At 42.9% G+C, this 20,147-nt stretch overlaps 1 protein-coding gene across 1 annotated transcript; it reads left to right on the top strand.

Annotated features, from left to right (window-relative positions):
* Window positions 1-10,738: 10,738 nt before the first annotated feature.
* LOC111908851 (uncharacterized acetyltransferase At3g50280) lies at window positions 10,739-12,490 on the top strand. The gene has a single exon (XM_023904650.3). It carries the CDS (start codon window positions 10,959-10,961, stop codon window positions 12,321-12,323), a length of 1,365 nt encoding a protein of 454 aa, XP_023760418.1. The 5' UTR covers window positions 10,739-10,958; the 3' UTR covers window positions 12,324-12,490.
* The last annotated feature ends 7,657 nt before the right edge of the window (window positions 12,491-20,147 follow it).

Below are 20,147 nucleotides of genomic sequence, written 5' to 3'. Positions count from 1 at the left end.
TTTCAGCTTCAGTAGAACAGCATGCTAGAATAGGACTAAGGATCTAGGATGATGCCTTATGTGCCTGTTTTATGTGTTTCAGCTTGGTAAGAATTTCATGCTAGTATTGAGTAGACAGTAGTAGGATAGTCTGTGTAGGTTATGCCTGGTAGTATGAGCTTAGCATTGTATGCTAGTGCAGTTTTTCGTTATGAGGATAGATTTGCTTGAGTATGTTTCCTTTATCCGAATGCTGCTTGCTTTGTGCTTTGTGGGACTCTGAGTGATGGGAGTTAGCCATTAGGTGAATACATCACATCACATGTGATCAGGGTTGAATAATCTTAGAGTGTTGGATTTGGCCCTACTGCGCAGCTCTTGTCTGAGTCCAACCGTTGTAGGGACGAGTCTTTTACTTGAAGGATTATCTGAGCCTCGTCACATGTGATGGTATTCAGGTGGTGGCTAATTGGCATTACTAGGAGGCCTTCAGCAGCTGAGGACTGGTTGGGTAGAGTCAGAGGTTCCCTAGGGCAAGCCTAGGATGAGAGTAGCAGAGATTAGTAGAAGAGTAAAGGGGACTTGGTGGAGTTGAGGTAACTCTTGAGGAAAGTACGGATAGATGTGGAAGGTAGTAGGGGCCCATACTACTGAAAGCAGAGGATCCGTACTCGATTCAAGAGGGGCCGAGGCAAAACCAAGGAACTAGTAGAGTATGTGAGAGATCCCTTAGCAGTAGTGTGTAAATTGATCAGGAATTGTTATATTTTCAGCATGGTGACGTTGCGCGAGATATCAGTTGGCAGTTCAGGTGTCGAGGAGGGGTCTGGCTTGGGCTTTAGAGCCGGGCAGCTTGATGATCAGATGAGGGATTTCATTTCCGCAGAGATTATGCGCAACATCATTGATCAGACTCCAGTGATTTTCGGTTCAGTTAGAGAGGCCATTGTGGAGCTCATGGACAGTCATCTTGAGGCCTTTAAGGCGGGGATAGTTTCAAGACAGATTGGGGCTCGTCTAGGTCCGGAAACTTATGGAGTTCAGGGATCCATCAGGGAGGGAGATCCCATTTCTAGTTCCTGCCATCAGGGGGCAGGGGTGAGTGGGGCATTCTGTCTCCAAGAGAGACCTTTGCATGATTGGATAGTTGAGGAAGTTTCATGAGCCATTCACGAGGATCTGCCCATCATGGTCGTGAGGATCACTGATAGATTGATAGCGAGGCTTCAGGATCAGACAGCTGTTGTTCAGTCGGCAGGTGTTGCCATTGGGGTAATGCAGGAGCGAGAGTCGGGCAGGGAGTCAGAAAGGAAGAGGAAAATGGATGAGACTCAGGTAGCCACAAGTTCGGGTAAGAGGCCCAAGGGTTCGGATTTGAGGACGAGGAACTATCAGAGCCGCAGTCGATGCGGGAAGTGCGGAAGGACGCACATGGGTGTGTGAAGGCGTAGAAGTGGTGGCGATGCCGGGTGTTTCAAATGCGGCCAGATTGGCCATTTTAGCAGGGATTGCATTATTACCATCTCCCAGGGACTTGATCCGTTATGTTTCCATTGCAGTCAGAGAGGCCACAAGAAGGCCCACTGTCCGAGTTTGTATTCAGCAGGGCAGGCGCCAGCTCCTGCCCTTGGGACTTCAAGTACTGCCAGTGGTTGTCGAGGCCGGGCAAGGGGCGCCTACGGCTCGGAGCCAAGTTTTCCGGTAGATTTCAGCAGGGATTCGAGCAGCACTGGGTAATGAAGGTATGTAACTTTTGCTTTCCTGTCAGCTTATGTCATGATTATATTGTTATGGTTCTGCATCAATTGTGGTATAAGTGTTGTGTTATAGTGTGGCTTGCTTGTGATTATGTTATATGCCATTTGCATACCTCGGATAATTGGTTGGTAGTTAGGGGATGTGCTCTTATGGAGAAGGTTTTGGAGGATGCAGTAACTATAGCATGGTTGGGAGAGATTTGGTTCGTTTCGCTAGTTCGGAGTGGTTAGTCATTGGGATGGATTGGTTAAATTCCTACCTGGCGGGCTTGGGTTCCCCAATAGATGTTTTGGAATGGTAGTAAAGATCAGGATCTCTTTTGAGTGTGAAGCAGCAAGGGGTAAGCAGGATCGAAGTGGGGGAGAACCCTCCGGGTATACATGGATAAGAGTCACGTAGACCCCGAATGAGTGCGCGGTCTCTGAGAAGAAATGGTAGTAGCTCAGTGATGGATGGATTGTGAAGTTCAGAATTGGGAGTTCGAGAACTTTTCCCAGCAGTTAGTTCATGTAATCAAGATGGTTAGAAGCTGGTTGGGAATCCAGGATTGGAGGACCACCTGTCGGACTTAAGTGAGTCGGAATGAGGATCCGGAGAAGCGGTTAGCAAGAGATGTCTTCGTATTAGTAGCCAGTGGCAGAGTCAGCATGCAGGATTATGTGGATTCAGGAGTTGGGAGTTTGGAAACTTCCCAACAATAGCTTCTTATATTTGGATTAGTAGACGGTTGGTTTGGGAACCAAGCCGAAGAGTTCCTCAACGAAGCACTAAGCATTCAAGGATATAGGATGTCGAGGATAATGCAGTAATTCAAAGACTGAGAGCTGGTTTTGAGAAATCAGGATGAGGAATCACTAGTGGGACTAGGGATAGTCACGATGTCCTCGGGATAGTAGTAGAGTGTTGTAAGTCTGCGGGGGTAGCCGTAGCATTCATTAGCAGCCAGATAGTATTTGAGAGTTGTGAGTCCGCGGGTGTAGCCGTGGCTTTTATCAGATTGGTAGCAGCATGAGCGCGTTGTTGGACGCGGGAACGTAGTAATTCCCACCCGTTCGGGTGCAACAGTGGGGATATGGGAATCCACGGGTTAGACTTCGGATTTCCCAAATGGTTCAGTCATGGCTAAGTTAGCAATTTTGGCTATAGATCATCACATCAGTTATGAGATCAGAGAAGCAGTGGACCGTTGGGGTTCGGGCATGTTAAGGGCTATAGTCAGTCTGGGAACCATCATGTTGTTAGTCATGGAATGGATGATGTCAGGATGTGACGTATGGACCCGATCGGTTGGATCGGAAGGTTGTTAGAGCCACAGCGACAGGATAACTAGTGGAAACTAGTTCCAGAGAAAGATTTCGTTCAGAAGTCGTGGGAGCGGCTAAGTAAGGAGTCCTTTGACTCCACAGTTGAGTTGGAACTTAGTGTTTCAGTCAGTTCAGTGTTTCGGGCAGCTCAGTGTTTCAGGCATGTTCCGTATTGCAGGCAGTCTAGTGTTTGGATAGTTTCAGAGTTTTGGGCAGTATTAGTATTTGTGTTGGAATGCAAGTGCTAACAGTATAGTTTGTTGATTTGGAAATGGCAAGTCTCTCTCAGCAGGATCAGTTGAGCCTTTTGCCGAGTATAAGTGATCTGTAAGGATAGCTAGGCAGGTAGCTTTTCGTTCAGGATGGAAGGCTCGAGTTGGTAGGAGATGAGTAATCAGGTGGAATAAAAGCAAGCTGGTTCCAGCAGCATCGATTCAGTATGGATGGCAGAATGGATAGATCAGTTATAGACAGTCGGGGTATCTTCCGGAGTCGCTGGAAGCGACTAGGAGATTGCGATGGAGTGTAGTGACCGGTGAGAGTTCGGTAACTCAGATATTGACAAAATAGTTGAACAAGGGTAGTCTTAGTGCATCCGGTAGGCAGATGAGAGGCAACAGGATTTTCAGTCGGAGGAAGTAACGTTGAGGAAATTATGGAAAAGAAAAGGATTCAGTATGTACCAACGGTAGTGATCGGCATGGTGAGTGGCTGGAGTGATGGACAAAAGGGTGTTAGATTTCCCAGACAGAGAGTTGGAGGCAGTTCGCAGGCAGTTGGTCATAGCAAACTTCGAGGACGAAGTTTAGTTTAAGTGGGGGAGAGTTGTAACACCCCAAAGTTTGGAAAGCCAAGAAAAGAAAGAAAACCTCAAGTTTAAGGGGAGACTCGGCGAGTCCATGGAGGGACTCGGCAAGTCCGAGCGGGATCCGGGTTGAAGTGTAAGCGACCGACTCGGCGAGTCGGCCAAGGAGACTCGACGAGTTGGGTCTGAACGAGGAAAACCCTAAATCCGGGACTTGGAGCCTATTTAAGCGTCTCGTTCTCTTTCCTAGGGTTCCTTTACTGCCTCTCTACCCCAGAACACCAAACCCTAGCCGCCATATCCGTTTTTGAGCTAGATCTTGCCTTGAAGAGTGCACTAAAGCTTGGAGAAGGAAGAAAAGCCTAGGAGGTGCAAGAAGGGACTGTAGCTCCGAGATTGAGAAGACATTTCAGACCAATTGGAGGTAATAAGCTGTTGCTTGGACTCCCTTTTGCACCTAGATCTATTCTTATGTGTGAGTTTTGGTCATTGTTGGTATGATATGTAATCAATTCGAGTTAGAGGTTCAGATCTGAGGTTGCTACCTCAGATCCATGTTTGTTTTGGTCATGGAACCCCCTAAAGTATCAGCCCTTGGTATGTTGAAGAAGTATGTTTGCCATAAACCCTAGATTAGTGTGTTTTGAGCCTAGATCTTTTAATCTATACGTAAAGTTTGCCACTTTATGTGGGGGATAGGCCTTAGAAGTATGGATCTATAAGTTGGAAGCCCTGTTTGGCTCGAAAAGTCACTGCATAGATTAAGGACTGAATAGACTCGGCGAGTCCTTCGAGTGGACTCGGCGAGTAGCTTGAAGATGAGGAGGAACTCGACGAGTGGGATGAACAGCTCGACGAGTCGGATGAAGTTAGGCATGAACTCGGCGAGTTGGAAGAAAAACTCGACGAGTTGGTTGAAGATTGCCTTGGACTCGGCGAGTCTATTCTTGGACTCGGCGAGTCAGGTCGCGGAACCCCAAACCCTTCGACTTGAAACTCGAATCAGTGAGTCGGGTGGAAACTCAGCGAGTTGGACAGGTCAGGACTCGGGAATAGTTGACTCGGCGAGTCATGGACTGACTCGGCGAGTCGAGTTGCGAATAGAAAGACCTTGAGCATTTGAACTCGGCGAGTTATTAGGTGGACTCGGCGAGTAGGGTTGACCTGGAAGGTTGACTTTGACCAGGATTTTGACCTTGACTAGAGTTGACCTAGTTGACCTTTGCAGGTCAGTTGGACTAAGTGTTATGTGGTCATTGGTAGCCCGAGGAGCTAGTGGAGCAGCAGTTCGGAGTCAGAGGTCGAGTAGCAGTCAGAAGGATTAGCAGCATCAGTTCAGCAGACTCAGGTGAGTTTCCTTCCAGTAGGAACGGGTCTACGGCCACAATGCCGACCCGTTTAGCTAGTAGTAGTTTCCGGATTTTGATCTGATGCAGTAGATAGTATGTCTGATGCCTTCGTGGCTCAGACAAGAATTATGTGTTATGGGTTCCGGGCTACGGCCCGATGTAGTATGCAGTATATGTGTGTTCATGCTAGTTGATATGTTTATGTTATGTTCTGTTCAGTTAGTCCGGACTTCGGTCCGATGCAGGGGACAAGGTCCCAGTCAGTTAGCCCGGACTTCGGTCCGATGCAGGGGGCAAGGCCCCAGTTAGTCCGGACTTCGGTCTGATGCAGGGGACAAGGTCCCAGTCAGTTAGCCCAAACTTCGGTCCGATGTAGGGGGCAAGGCCCCAGTTAGTCCGGACTTCGGTCCGATGCAGGGGACAAGGTCCCAGTCAGTTTCCGGACTTCGATCCGATGCAGGGGGCAAGGCCCCAGTTAGTCCGGACCTCGGTTCGATGCAGTGGGCAAGGCCCAGTATGTGCTTTATATGTTATTGCATGGTATCTGGTAGTTTGGGGGAGCTCACTAAGCTTCGTGCTTACGGTTTTCAGTTTTGGTTTCAGGTACTCTGTTTTTCAAAGGAGGAGCTCGGGAAGATTGCAGTGACAGTTAGCCTGGGAATGTTTGACTCTGATAATGATATTATGTTTTGAATCAATACTCGAGAAATTATGTATGACTTATGATGCAGTTTTTATAAATATGATTTTAGCAATGTTTTTAAAGAAATTTTTGGGTCGTATTTTTGGGTCGTTACATTCCCATATGGAATAGAGGCCTAACCAAGAAATTTCACTCCTTTCTAGGGATGAACATATGGACCGGGGAACCGGCTGGAACCAGAACCGGAACCCGATGGAACCGGTCGGGCCGGGACCGGGACGTTATTTTTTTGGATTTTTGGAACCGGGAGGTAGGAACCGGAACCGATATAACCGGAATCGGTAGAACCGGCAAAAACCGAAACCGTATGATGCTATTTTTCGAGAACCGGTTCCAACATTTGATGACACGACAAGAACCGGTAGGAACCGGGAACCGGTAGAACCGCCGGGCCGGTTCGGTTCTTGATTTTGGCTGAAGCCGGTTCCCGGTTCCGGCCGGTTTGGTTCTTTTGCTCATCCCTACTCCTTTCCCATGTGGGGTGGAGTGATTTTCATCCAACCCTAATTCCATAAGGTTCTGGAACATCCCTGATTAACCAACTATCGATTAATGAACATTCAACCCTTTAATTAATTAAACTGTTAATTAATTCCCAAAATATATTTTCAATTAGTTTCTAATTAATTATTAACCATAATAATTAATAAACTAATTTCTCCTTTATTTATTCTACTCAATTTGGGTCTTGAGGGCAACCCAAAAGGACCCTGCTATTATTAGAAATATTATTAATAGTTAATGACCTTGGACACTATTCCAACAGTCTCCCACTTGGACAATTCATCAACTATATGAGGACTAATATTTCTCCAATAATCAACAAAGGGTTAGTCATCCAATGCAACTATTGAACCCTTGATCTAATCAAGATTCATCCCTTAGATAAGTGATCAACTATCCCTTCGTTATATGATATCTGTATGAATTCGAGACATGGATAATGGTCAATCTAAAAAATTCAAGATTATGTTTCCCGATATAGATTTGTGACAACTACATTTGACTACTAAATTGAACACATCAATTCCAGTCAGGGATCGGCCAAGCACTTTAGATGTCAACACCAAAGCATCGAGGGGCCCATAGATATCGGTTCTCCTATTAAGGCAGAAGGAACGAATAAACTTTGACTGCATAGTTTTTTTCTATTTCATCATGTTACACATGGACATACCCTTTATAACTACCATTTACGTTTAGCATTGGAGTAGTCCAATGCATAACAAAATCATAGAGCAAAACCCCACATGCATCTAGTCCTGAAGAATAGAAGATATTATTGTCTTAGAATTACTCGTGACTGAATCCATGAAGTAATTTCTAAGTGTGGGTTGGTCCAATACTTAAATCTCTATTAAGCACTCATGAGTGTTAGCGCAATCTCTATGCTATGTCCAATCAATATGGACAATCCACTAATACTCACGACAGTCTTGAATCACTACTTACTTCCAAGAGAATGACTGACTGTGAACATTTGAGTAAATTAATACTCGGGAAGTGGGTTCCAAACATGCAAAAGTGAGAACGCAGTGATAAGCTAATTGAAATGACCGAAATCCATAATATATTAAGATCACCACTTAATAATCACCAAATCAAATTAAAACTTATAATGCTTAAAGTTCTCGAGTTTTAAAACAAACCAAACTAAGAGTGTTTAAGCCAATTCATTTGCAAATCTAATATCTCTCAACTTTGTCTGACTATCAGACTTGGTCAATGACATCGGCTTAGAAATGGATCGACAAGATTATCTTTCGATATGACATATTGACTATGACGTCTTCACATTTGACTCACTATCAAATGTGTTGGTACTTACTGAGTATGTGTAATGTGATCTTGTATTACTTGGGATCCATACTCGAGGTAAGTTCACCCAAAGTCACAAGAAATTTCATAAGGACCATTAATAATTGAATTTCAAAAAAGATGTCACTAATGAATCTCTTTCAATCACATTGTCTTCATTGCAATTTAACCAACCACAACATACTCTAATTTTGAAAAATCCATTATGTTGTAATACTTGGTACTCTTCCAAGATAAAACATTACCATTTAGAGAAGCACGAAATCCGACTGCAAACGGAAACGTCTTTATTACTATGGAACTTAGCATCAATGTAACTCTTACAATGATCTCTTCCATACTATCAAAATCATATCTTCTGTCCTCCTAGGACACTTAAGAATGTTCTTGATCTTGATTCATTGATCCTTGCCAAAATTGAACTAATCCAACTTTTCCAAAACAACTTAATCCCTTAAGACACTATGTCCAAACTACAGATCTGGGTCCAATACTTCGTCCTAGCCCATAAAGTCGATCACTTGGTGGCTTGCAAGCCACCAAATGAGCCCAACACTCAAAATGACAATGAACTTCCAAAGAAAAGGCAAGATCTATTGCATGGCTTCATAAAAGCCCCAAAGCTTTCATCTTTTCTGCTAAAGGGACTCATTGAGCTTCAAGGGTGGCAACGCTAAGCTCAAAATTGAAGTTGCATGATCAAGATCCAATCTTTAGACCTAAAAAGGCCCAATCTTCCAAAACCTTAGATCTAGACTTTGAGGAGTAAAGTTAGAAGCTTTATACCTCCTCTTGATGCCAAATGATGAGCTTAATCCAGATCCATGAGCTCAAGGTACTCAAAGGCTTCTTCTCCAACCTCTCCTTCTCTTCTTCAAAGCTTTTCTTCAACAAAATGAGCTCAAAAGGTCAAACACACACAACAATGGAGTATGAGGCGTATTAGGGTTTTCTAAGGGTGAGGGGCTGGTAGTAAGGCCAGGGGCTATAATGGGGTATTATATGTCTTAAACCTTAAAAATTAGGGTTTGACGTCTGCTCGCGTACGTTGCGCGTACTCCTGGTACGCTTCGCGTACGTGCGCGCACCCCCCGCATCCGATGCACGCCTCTACGCCCCACGTACGCCAAGGCTACGCCCAACGTACGTCTTATGAGCGACCCAATTTTCTTGCCCCCTTTGCTTAAGTCCAATCAAATAGTCCTTTTATCCATGTTGGCCCAACTACAGATTTTAGGAAATAATTAATAATAAATACCTCAAAAGTCGGTCGTTACACCAGCCAAGGGACTTAAGGCCTTTAAATAGGGTGCAGCACCCTAAAAATCAGGGTTTCCTTCCCAACTGTCAACTCGTCGAGTTGAGGCTCCTCAACTCGCCGAGTTGCTTCATTATATCCTAAAGCCAAAATATTACTCAAAACGCCGAGTTAAGGCTACCCAACTCACCGAGTTCGACTGGAAAATCATACAAAAGATATTTCTTATACATGGAATTTAGGATGTTACATTTGAAATAATCACTTAAATGCTTAAAAAGTACTTTATACAAGATGGGAACTAGCATTCCAAGTACCTTATTCTTGATGGTGGATACATTATAGAGAAATTCTATTCTTGAATTTTTGGTATCTTCATCAACTCCCCAATTCAAAGTGAGATCAAAGGTTATCTCTTAAACATCTTATGGTTGTTATTATATTTCTGGTTCATATATTTGGATCCTCTTGGTGGTTTTGTTAAAAGGATTTACAAATAAACTACATATTAGAAAAGTCTTATGTTTGTCGTTCTTAAAATTGTTTTATAAAAAAATCATTTTTAGTTTTCAAAACCCATCACCGGGAACCCTTCCCAAAGAGCGGCTGATAGATTGTTTTATGTTGTGATTCTTCGGATCCCTATCATCGTCGTCGGAACCCGACTTGATGTAAAAGATTTGAGTCACATCAATGAATATGAATAAAACCTTTTTGGTAAAACCAGTACTCTAATTTTTTTAAAAATTATGGTTTATTTTTGAGATATTATAATGTAACAGTGGATGTGCGGTGATGATTGGTGTTAAAAGCTTTCTTAGATGATTACATTCAATCTTGGCCTGTCATTCTTCTGAATTTTTGGATTCCTTGGATGATTATATATATATATATATATTTCAAATTCCAATACGAGATATTAGTTTCAAAATTTATTTGATGCATCTCAAAATCACCGCCTTCAAATTCCTAATGGTAATAAAGTTTTCTAGTTCTTCATCTTTAGGTTTCAGTAATTGTTTGTTAACTATGAATTTCCATAGAGTATGAATTTATGTTCAAACTAGGCATGCTATTTTTCTGAATTATGGGTTGTAGCATTCTGAATTGTTTTCACTGTTTTGATATCTTTGAAGATTTTTTTAGGTTTAATTTGATTTTTATTGACAATAAATGCGTGTAGAAATGACTTTTTTGGCATCGATAATCAAAGTGACTTTTGGAAAAGAAGAAGCCATTAAAGCATTATAGTGTGTGTGAGGAGAGAAAAAAATATAGGGTGGAGTCGGTGGCCTCATTCTTTTGTTTTTATTTTTTAATAATAAAGTGTTAAAAAAAATATTAAAAAGAAAAAAGAAAATTAATAAAAGCAAAATCATACTTTCCAACGAATAAATAGAAAATTCTTAATTTTGATACTAAAACCATAAAAAAATTTCTTAATTTGCACCTTACGATGCAAGTCGAAATTTTTAGACCATATGAATTTTGCAATGTTGTTTAAATACAAGGTTTCAAATAAAAGTGAGAGCAAGTACCAACTTAACCATCGTTAAAGACAAATTCAATTTTTTATTATTTTATATGACATCTTATTATAACACTTGATCGAGATTACAAAAGTTTTCTTTTGGTATAAGGGAAGAGATTTGGTCAAAATGAGGTGGCCACCATACGTGCAGTATCAAGTTTTTGATTATTTTATATGACATCTTATTATAATACTTGATTGAGATAAAGTTAGTAAAGTAATTAATCGATATCCCTTCTAGATGAGATTTAATAAATCGCTTATTAAAGAATGTAACAAAACGGGATTTGATCTACATTTACACTTTTGTATTCGTTTTAGATTTACATATGATTCTACTTTTCATTTTTTGTTATACTCAGTTTGATGGCTAGTATCTTTGTATGTACAAGAAGTTAATTGTCTCCATTTCTCCATTAAAAGAAAGAGAACAATTAGTGTTTTTTGGTATCAATGAGTTCTAAATCTGTGAAACGCATCTCGGAATATTTCATCAAACCACTGCACGACTTGTCACCGGAGGCAAAGCAGCCTTTTCACTTCACACCCTTCCAGCTGCCATGTCTCAACATCAGCTACAGCCAAAAGGGTCTCCTCTTTGCAAAGCCACCACCGTCGGAAAGTCAAGATTTCTCCATAACCGCTTACTTGGATGACCTCCGGCGATCCCTCTCCGCCACCCTCGATCATTTCTACCTCCTCGCCGGCCGTTTGGTCACTAAAAAGGAAGAAAATCCAGCTTCTTATGTTATCTATTTAAACACCGAAAACAGCCCCGGCGCCAAGTTTATATACGCGACGGTGGACGCCACCATATCGGACATCCTTCAGCCTGCCGACGTACCCGTGGTTGTTCGTTCATTTTTTGATCTTAATAACGCTATTAGCCACGATGGTCACACACTGCCATTGTTATCCATTCAAGTTACAGAGCTTGTCGATGGAATCTTTATCGGCGGATCTATCAACCATATGGTCGCCGATGGAACCTCTTTCTGGCATTTCATGGCTGCTTGGAGTGAAATATTCAAATCCAAAGACCAATATCATGGCTCAATCTCTCGACCTCCGGTACTCAAACGATGGCTCCTCGATGGATCTGACCCTATCATCAATCTCCCGTTTACACACCATGATCAATTCATTGAACGATTGGAACCTCCACCTTTAAAGGAGAGATTCTTCCACTTCTCATCAGCCTCCGTCTCCAAACTCAAAGCAAAAGCAAACTCGGAATGCAATACTACGAAAATCTCAAGTTTACAGGCAGTGATCGCGCTTTTGTGGAGAAGCGTTACCCGTATCCGGCGACTACCAGTCGACGGTGAAACCAGTTGTAGATTGATGGTGTCTAACCGGCGGCGGCTGAACCCACCTCTGTCTGATGATTATTTTGGTAACCCAATTTCTGTATTGAGAGGAACAGCAACCGTTGGGGAATTGACGGCGAATGGGCTTGGGTGGGCGGCTTTCCGGTTGCACAAAGCGGTGATAAACTACAATGATACATCTGTTAAGGAAAGCGTTGAGTCATGGATTAAAAGGCCATTCATTATAAAACTAAGTCAGAGGATCGATCAAAACTACATTCACGTTGGGAGCTCACCGAGGTTTGACATGTACGGGTGCGAGTTCGGGCTGGGGAAAGCGGTGGCGGCTAGAAGTGGGTGGATGAACAAGGGCGACGGGAAGATAACGATGTATCCCGGACGGGAAGGTGGCGGGAGTATGGATGTGGAAATTTGTTTTGCTTCATCACAACATATTATGGATCTTGAATGCGATGAAGAATTCATAGATGCTCTAAGGATCGAATGATATGATAAGCAAGAATGTCAAATTACGAATAGAAGTTCCATGTCTATTGTGGCCTGAGGGATCCTTTGAATCTTATGGTGTTTTCAATTTGGTATTTTCAAACTTGAATTGAATTGACATTTATTTTGATTTAAATAAAATTGAATATTATTTCCTCGATTGCAAAATTAATGTCCATAAAGAAAAAAAAAAAAAAAAAAAAAAAAAAAAAAAAAAAAATCATTAGTTTTGTCTTTTTTTTAGTAAAATGATCATCTTGTCTTTTTCTAAAAACAAAAGTAAATATACATTTGTAATTATTAAGTTTACTTTATTAAATATTAAGGGTAATATGGTAAAAATATATATCTATTTTTGAATAATAATTTTAAAACAAACTAAAATAATAAAGTGGATAATAATTTTGAGACATAGAAAGTACCAATTTTAAGTTTGTTGCGATTGTGAGGAGGATATCATGAGTTTTGTACTTAAAGGTAGTGTTCCCGAAAATTATTTACCAAATAATGGTGTCTTAAAAAGTATTTATTTATACTTGTATTTTATTTATTAAAGAAAAAAGAAAAACAATGTTTACGAAACTACCCGTCTTTCTCTTTGTTTCATCAGATGTTATTCCCAGTTCTCATAATTGCTTCACTATTATATATCAGCCGTCATTCTCAATTCTCACCATTAATCATAGTTGCATTGCCACACAGTCGTGATTGGTCACCATTCCATTTAGACTATCCGGTGTACTCGATACGAGCACCCTCGTGGTTTACATGGACCACGACCACGACCGTGCACACCAACCCGGTCGGTCGTGGTCCATCATGGTCATGTTGTCTCATATTCCCGACAACGAAATGAAATTGCTAATGAAATTGAATTTGATTCTTTTGACCGTTGAACAGTCAAATTGTTATGTTTATTTTATTTTATTTTTTTTTTCAAAAACTTAATACATATATAAATAAAATTCTCACACTCCATCACTTACATATCATCAAATTTTACTCTTATTCTAAACCAAAAAACACATGGAAGATTTGGAAGTGTTAAAAAATTTTGACTCAGATTATGACGGAGAATTCATCTCGACTTTCTTCAATGTTGTGCAACACATTCACGATGAAGAAAGTTCGAATGTTGCTCGCACACGACTTATTGGTACGTGATTACTTCACCGATAATTGTCTTTACAATGAAGATGCATTCAAACGTCGTTTCCGTCTAAATAAGGCAATATTTTTACGTATTAGTGATGTTTTAGAAGTCCACTATGATTTTTTCAAACAAAAATCTGACGCTAGAGGAAGAATGAGTTTTAGTAGTATACAAAAGTGTGCGGTTGCGCTTAGGTATTTGGGATACGGTATAGCATTTGGTGCATCTGACGAATACTTTAAATATCCGAGAGGAGAGGACCGTAATTGATTGTGTAGATTGGTTTTGCGCATGTGTATATGAGGTTTTTCATCAAGAATATTTGCGTAAACCAACTCCACGTGATATTGAGAGATTATATTCGACTCATGAAGAGAGCCATGGATTTTTGGGTATGCTTGGCAGTCTAGATTATACGCATGTGGCTTGGGAAAAATGTCCAAATGCATGGCGTGGTCAATTTACTCGAGGAGATATAAGTGAACCACGTATAATCCTAGAAATTATTGCATCTCAGGATTTATGGATATGACATTCCTTTTTTTGGGGTCGTGGGGTCTAACAACGACATTACTATTCTTGGCTGTAGAGATGAAAAGCTCTTTTAAGATCGATTAGATTCTTTGCAAGTAAATCAGAATGTAAATAATAGAAAGAACACACGATGAATCAAACAAATGTTGAATGATTAATACTATAACACCTCAGAAGAGTTCGACAAAGAACTTCTATTGTAGAGGTGTGCTAGGGTTACAATACAATGAAAGAGATAATAATTCTTGAAAAGCTTACAAAAGACGATGCATGCATGCAACATAAATACTAAACCCTTGTAACACCCATAAAAATCAGGTCAATTTAAAACTCTTTCAAACATCCAAAAGTCATTAGTTATTACAAAATGTTTTCAAAATTATCTAATATCAGAGTATCCCAGAAACCATAAGTCCAAAACACGAAGATGTGTACGGTCATGCCTTCGCCTAGTCAAGCCATATGAAGCACCTGAAACAATAGATTGAAACCGTAAGCACAAAGCTTAGTGAGTTCCCCCAAAATACCCATACCCACAACAATATACATATACTCATAATAGCATACTATGGGTCCAGTCAACGATCGGGTTGGAATACCCCATGCCCTCAACCATCCGGTTGGAATGCCAACACACTATGGGTCCAATCATCCTCGGGATGGAATATGCCAGGCCCACAACCAACATGTTGGAATGCCCACATACTATGAGTCCAGTCATCATGGGGATGGAATACTCACGGCCCACAACCAACAAGTTGGAATGCCCAGGTCTATTGGCTTTCGCACAAAGCAGATAAGCATCAACCGCCAAATAAACATGTGCACATATAACAGATAATCACATAGCAGTCTATAAATAAAAAATGATTTAGCGGATCATGCCACGTACAACATAATGTTATCCTACCCTCTAGGATACTGATCTAACAGATCATACTCACATAACATATAATATTATCCTACCCTCTAGGATACCGAACTAACATATCATACCACATACCACATAATATTATCCTACCCTCTAGGATACCGATCTAACAGATCATAATAGCATATCATAACCAGATAACAATCCAAAGGGCCGGCCTTGGTGCATTAGACCCTTGAGTATAGTTGTAGCACCTGGTTCTTGGTACATATTCTCTTCTTTAACATATTTTGCATTTTGGCCTTGGACTCAGCGAGTTGAAGGACCAACTCGCCGAGTAGAAGCGGGGTGAGACGCGGAGTTTAAGCTGCGGACTCGACGAGTTGGGTCTCGGACTCGGCGAGTAGGCCCTATCTAGACAAAAACCCTAATCTGAGGGTTTGCACCCTATTTCAACACCTTAACTCGGCCTCCTTCGTCCCATTTGCTCCCAGAAGACCCCCATAGCAAACCCTAGCCGTTATTGAAGCAATCTAAGGCATTTGGAGTGATTTTGGTGCTTTTATGATCCAAAGAAGGAAGGAAAAGCTTGAAGGATCAAGAGGAGGCTAGAGGGATCCGACTTTGAGCATCATTTGCAGTCTACAGAAGGTATAAAGTCTATACCTTGTTTGCTCTTTTGATAGATCCCATTTTGTGGAGTTTTAGGGCTTTTTCTAAGCCATTTTGGTCACCAACCATGATTGCAAGCATGGTTTGGGGTTGATGTTTCGGATCTGGTTCCTTAGAGGGATTACAAGGCAGAAAGGAGTGGCTTTTGCACTCAAAGAAGGCCCCATGCATTGTAAGATCTTGTTTTAGGACCTTTTGAGCTCAAAGTCCCATGCAAGCACGTAAAGGTTGTAACTTTACGTGCTAGATCGATTGTAGAAGCATAGATCTATCTTTTGATCAAGGATTGTACATCAGAAATCGAAGATTTAGTGAGTGGATGTGACTAACTCGACGAGTCCATTCTTGGACTCGGCGAGTCCAAGGTTTCTGTCCCATATCAGTTGAGGGTCAAAAGGACCCAGTGAGTGAGGAAATGTTTTAGGGAGGGTCCCGGGGAGTGACCCAACGATCTAGACTAATCCTTTGTTCTGGAAGTTCGTGGGACTCGGCGAGTGCAAGAACGGACTCGGCGTGTCCAAAGCAATCTTCTAAGGATGAAGATGAACTCGACGAGTTGTTCATACAACTCGGCGAGTCAAGGACAGGACCTGTGTATCAGTTGATGATGAAATCGACGAGTTGTTCATACAACTCGGCGAATCAGATGAGGATTCAGTTGATGTTCATTTAGAAGGAAAACTCGTCAAGTAACCGCTTAACTCGACGAGTAGAGGCGGGTATAAGGACAAATGGAAGGATAGGGACTCAGCGAGTCAGGTCAATTGGAAGTTGACTTTGACTTTGACTTGGTCAGGGGTAAAATGGTCATTTTACCCTAAGAACAGTTAGCAGTGTATGACTAAGTGTTTTGTGGGAATTATAGTCGGAGGATTTCCGGAGCAGCAGCGGCAGCAGTCAGTGGTTTCCCGCACAGTTCAGCAGCTACTACGAGGTGAGTTACCTTCCAGTAGCGGTGGGTCTACGGCCACAATGCCGGCCCACCAGTAGGAGTCGTATGTTAGATGTTTGTCTTTGTAATATTCATCTAGGTTTGCTACTACCTGATATGTTATATGCTAGCATGATATGTTATATGTGATAGTAGTAGAGTTCGGTTGTTAGGACCGAAGGGTAGGTCAGACACCCCAGATATGTCTGACAGTACGTGATGATATGTTTATATGCTGGCATGATATGTTATATGTGATAGTGGTAGTAGGAGGGGAATAGTCCCCAAGTTCGGTTGTTAGGACCGAAGAGTAGTTCGGACACCCCAGATATGTCTGATAATATGTTTATGTTATGATATATGTGATAGTAGCAGTAGGGGTGGAATAGTCCCCGAGGGTCGGTTGTTAGGACCGACGGGCAGGTCAACACCCCAGAATGGCTTGACACGGGTAGGACGGCAACCCAGAATGGCCGCATGGGTAGGTCGGCACCCCAGAATGGCCGTACCGGGTAGTTCGGGCACCCCAGAATTGCCCGACGGTATGTATGTGATGTGATTTGTATGGTATGTGGTACGATGGGGGAACTCACTAAGGTTCGTGCTTACAGTTTATAGTTTTGGTTTCAGGTACCTCTTCAGCTAAGGGGAAGGAGCTGGCACGGTAGCGGCACATCATACACACACATTGTTTTCCGCACTATGAGTTATTCTGGGATTTGTACTCTGACATTATTATGTTTTTACGATTCGGTTTTCAGACACGAGACATGTTTTTATGAAATGATATGATCGGCTGATATTATGTTATAAATATTTTTCAAATAACTTAATCAAAAATGGAATTTTTGGACGTGAAAATTGGGTCGTTACAAGTTGGTATCAGAGCCTTGATTTGAGGGATTCGGACACACCTTCAAGGGGTGTCTGGACTCAAATCGAGGGATTAAAAGATTTTATAAGAAAATGGCTTTCTAAAGAATAAGACAGAAGAGTTTTTGAGAAAGAACAAGTGTGTGATGTGCGCGACCGGCCGAGCTCAAGTAAGTATTCCCCAAAGTACCCATACAATGTTATACTATGTTTATCAGATTCAGTAGAACAACATGCTAGAATAGGACTAAGGATCTAGAAATGATGCCTTATGTGCCTGCTCTATGTGCTTCAGCTTATGTGAAATGCATGCTAGTATTGAGTAGACAACAATAGGATGGCCTGTTTAGGTTATGCCTAATAGTATGAGCTTAGCATTGTATGCTAGTGCAATTTCTCATTATGAGAACAAATTTGCTTGAGTAGTTTTTTTTCTGCGTCCGAATGCCGCTTGCTTTGTGCTTTGAGGGACTCTAAGTGATGTAAGTTAGCCATTAGGTGAATACGCCACGTCACATGTGATCATGGTTGAATAATCTCAGAGTGCTAGATTTGGCCCTATTGCGCAGCTCTTGTCTGAGTCTAACCATTGTAGAGACGAGTCTGTTACTCGAAGGATTATCTGAGCCTCATCACATGTGATGGTATTCAGGTAGTGGCTAATTGGCATTACAAGGAGACCTTCAGCAGCTGAGGACCGGTTTGGGTGGCGTCAGAGATTTTCCCTAGGGTAAGCCTAGAATGGGAATAGAAGAGAATTAGCAGTGGTGAAAGGGACTTGGTGGAGTCAAGGCATACCTTGAGGAAGATACGGATAGATGTGGAAGACCAGGAAACTTGTAGTGGATGTGATCCCTCTAGAGGTATCGGTATCACTAACAGTTGGTATTATGTATTGCAGAATGGTGGTACTTCGATAGAGGCCAGTAGTTGGCAGTTCAGGAGAGGGATCGGGTTCACAATCAGGTTCCAAGCCAGTAGACGAGAGGCTACGCGAGTTCATCGCGTCAGAGATCACCAGAGGCATCCTTGAGTGGACCCCCATCATCTTTGGGTCGATCAAGGAAGGGATAGTTGAGCTGATGGAGGATCGCCTCAGGGCGTTAAGGAGTGATGTGGCGTCTGGCCAGTCAGGATCCCGCACACTGTCCTTTCAGGACTTCAGGAGCAGTGGTGTGCCGCATTTCCATGGGGTAAAGGACCCCATTGCTGCTAGACGATGGATTGCAGACATTGAGTCCGCACAGTTGACCAGCTTCTGCCCCGAGGGTCGAAGGTGAGATATGCAGCAGGGTGTTTGAGAGACAGAGCTAGAGACTGGTGGGAGTCTGTTGGTGACTCATTGGGAGCCTCGGCTGTTGAGGCTATGACATGGTCGGATTTTGTGACCCGGTTTCGAGCAAAGTTTACGCCAGCGGTAGAGCTTCAACAGCTGGCCAGAGAGTTTTTGGACATGAGACAGACTACGGAGACTGTGGCAGAGATCACCGCCAAGTTCCGGGAGAGGGTATTTCTGGTGCCCCAGTATTCGGGAGATGAGGATATAAGGAGGACCCGCTATCATGACATGTTGCGAGCCGACATTCGGGAGCATGTTAGTTTTTCAGCTTGCCCTACCCTGGATTCCATGATTGCCAGGGCTAGGGAGAGGGAGATTGATCTAGAGCATGTCCGGAAGAGGAAGACTGAGGAGGGTCAGACAATTGGCGCTTCGGGGAAGAAGCCCAAGGGATCAGATGGTAGGCCGGAAGGCCAGTCAGGACCGGGCCGCTACAGGAAATGCGGCAGGCCACATGAGGGGGCGTGTAGATTGGGATCATCGGGCTGCTATAAGTGCGGAAAGACGGGGCACTTCAGTAGGGACTGTACTGCCCCTGCACCGGTTATTCAGACGTCTGAGTTGCTATGTTTCCACTACAACTAGAGGGGCCACATGAAGGCCAATTGCCCCCAGTTGACAGCAGCATCAACGCCAGTGAAGGTGCCAGCTCCAGCGACCCTGTGGATCACTGATGGCCGGCAGGGCAAGGCAGAGGCTCCAGTGGTGAGGAGCCGGGGCATTCCAGTTGACTACCGAGGAGGCACGCTGCACCCGATGTGGTGACAGGTATGACTTCTTATTTATGTTGTTATGATATGCTGTTGTGATTTTGACATGTTATGTATGTGCTCTGTTTAGGATTTTTCCATGTGAACGGTATTCCAGTTCAGATATTGTTTGATTCGGGTGCTACTCGATCATTTGTCTCTATTGCGCTTAGCAAGAAGTTCCTTGAGTCTTCGGGCATGTTGGATTGCCCTTTAGAGGTAGAGATTGCAGATGACCGATCGGTGCGAGCATCGACGATATTCCAAGATTGTGTGCTAAGAATATTCGAGGAGCGTTATCTGGTAGACCTGGTTCCTATTTCGTTGAGAGGGAACAAGGTAATTATAGGCATGGATTGGTTGAGCCCCAATGGGGCAGTGATAGATTGCGCACAGCAGCTAGTTCGGATCAGGACCCCAAGTGGGGAAGAGTTGGTAGTTCAGGGCGAGAGGCCATAGAAAGGACGAGCGGTATGTTCAGCAGCGAGGGCTAGGCGTTACCTTCGGCAGGGTTGCGCAGGATATGTCGCTTATGTCATGGACACCCGAGAGACGGGTAAGGCGATAGTGGATGTTGTGCCCGTGGTGCGAGAGTTTACGGATGTATTCCCTGAGTAGTTGCCAGGGATACCTCCGGAGAGGCAGGTGGAGTTCAGGATCGACCTAGTCCCTGGTGCGGCTCCGATAGCCAAGGCATTGTATC

The sequence above is a fragment of the Lactuca sativa genome, chromosome 6 (genome assembly GCF_002870075.4).
Source record: "Lactuca sativa cultivar Salinas chromosome 6, Lsat_Salinas_v11, whole genome shotgun sequence".
In the NCBI taxonomy this organism is placed as follows: Eukaryota; Viridiplantae; Streptophyta; class Magnoliopsida; order Asterales; family Asteraceae; genus Lactuca; species Lactuca sativa.
The sequence above is the reverse complement of the archived record's forward strand: the minus strand, read 5'-3'. Positions and strand labels throughout refer to the sequence as shown.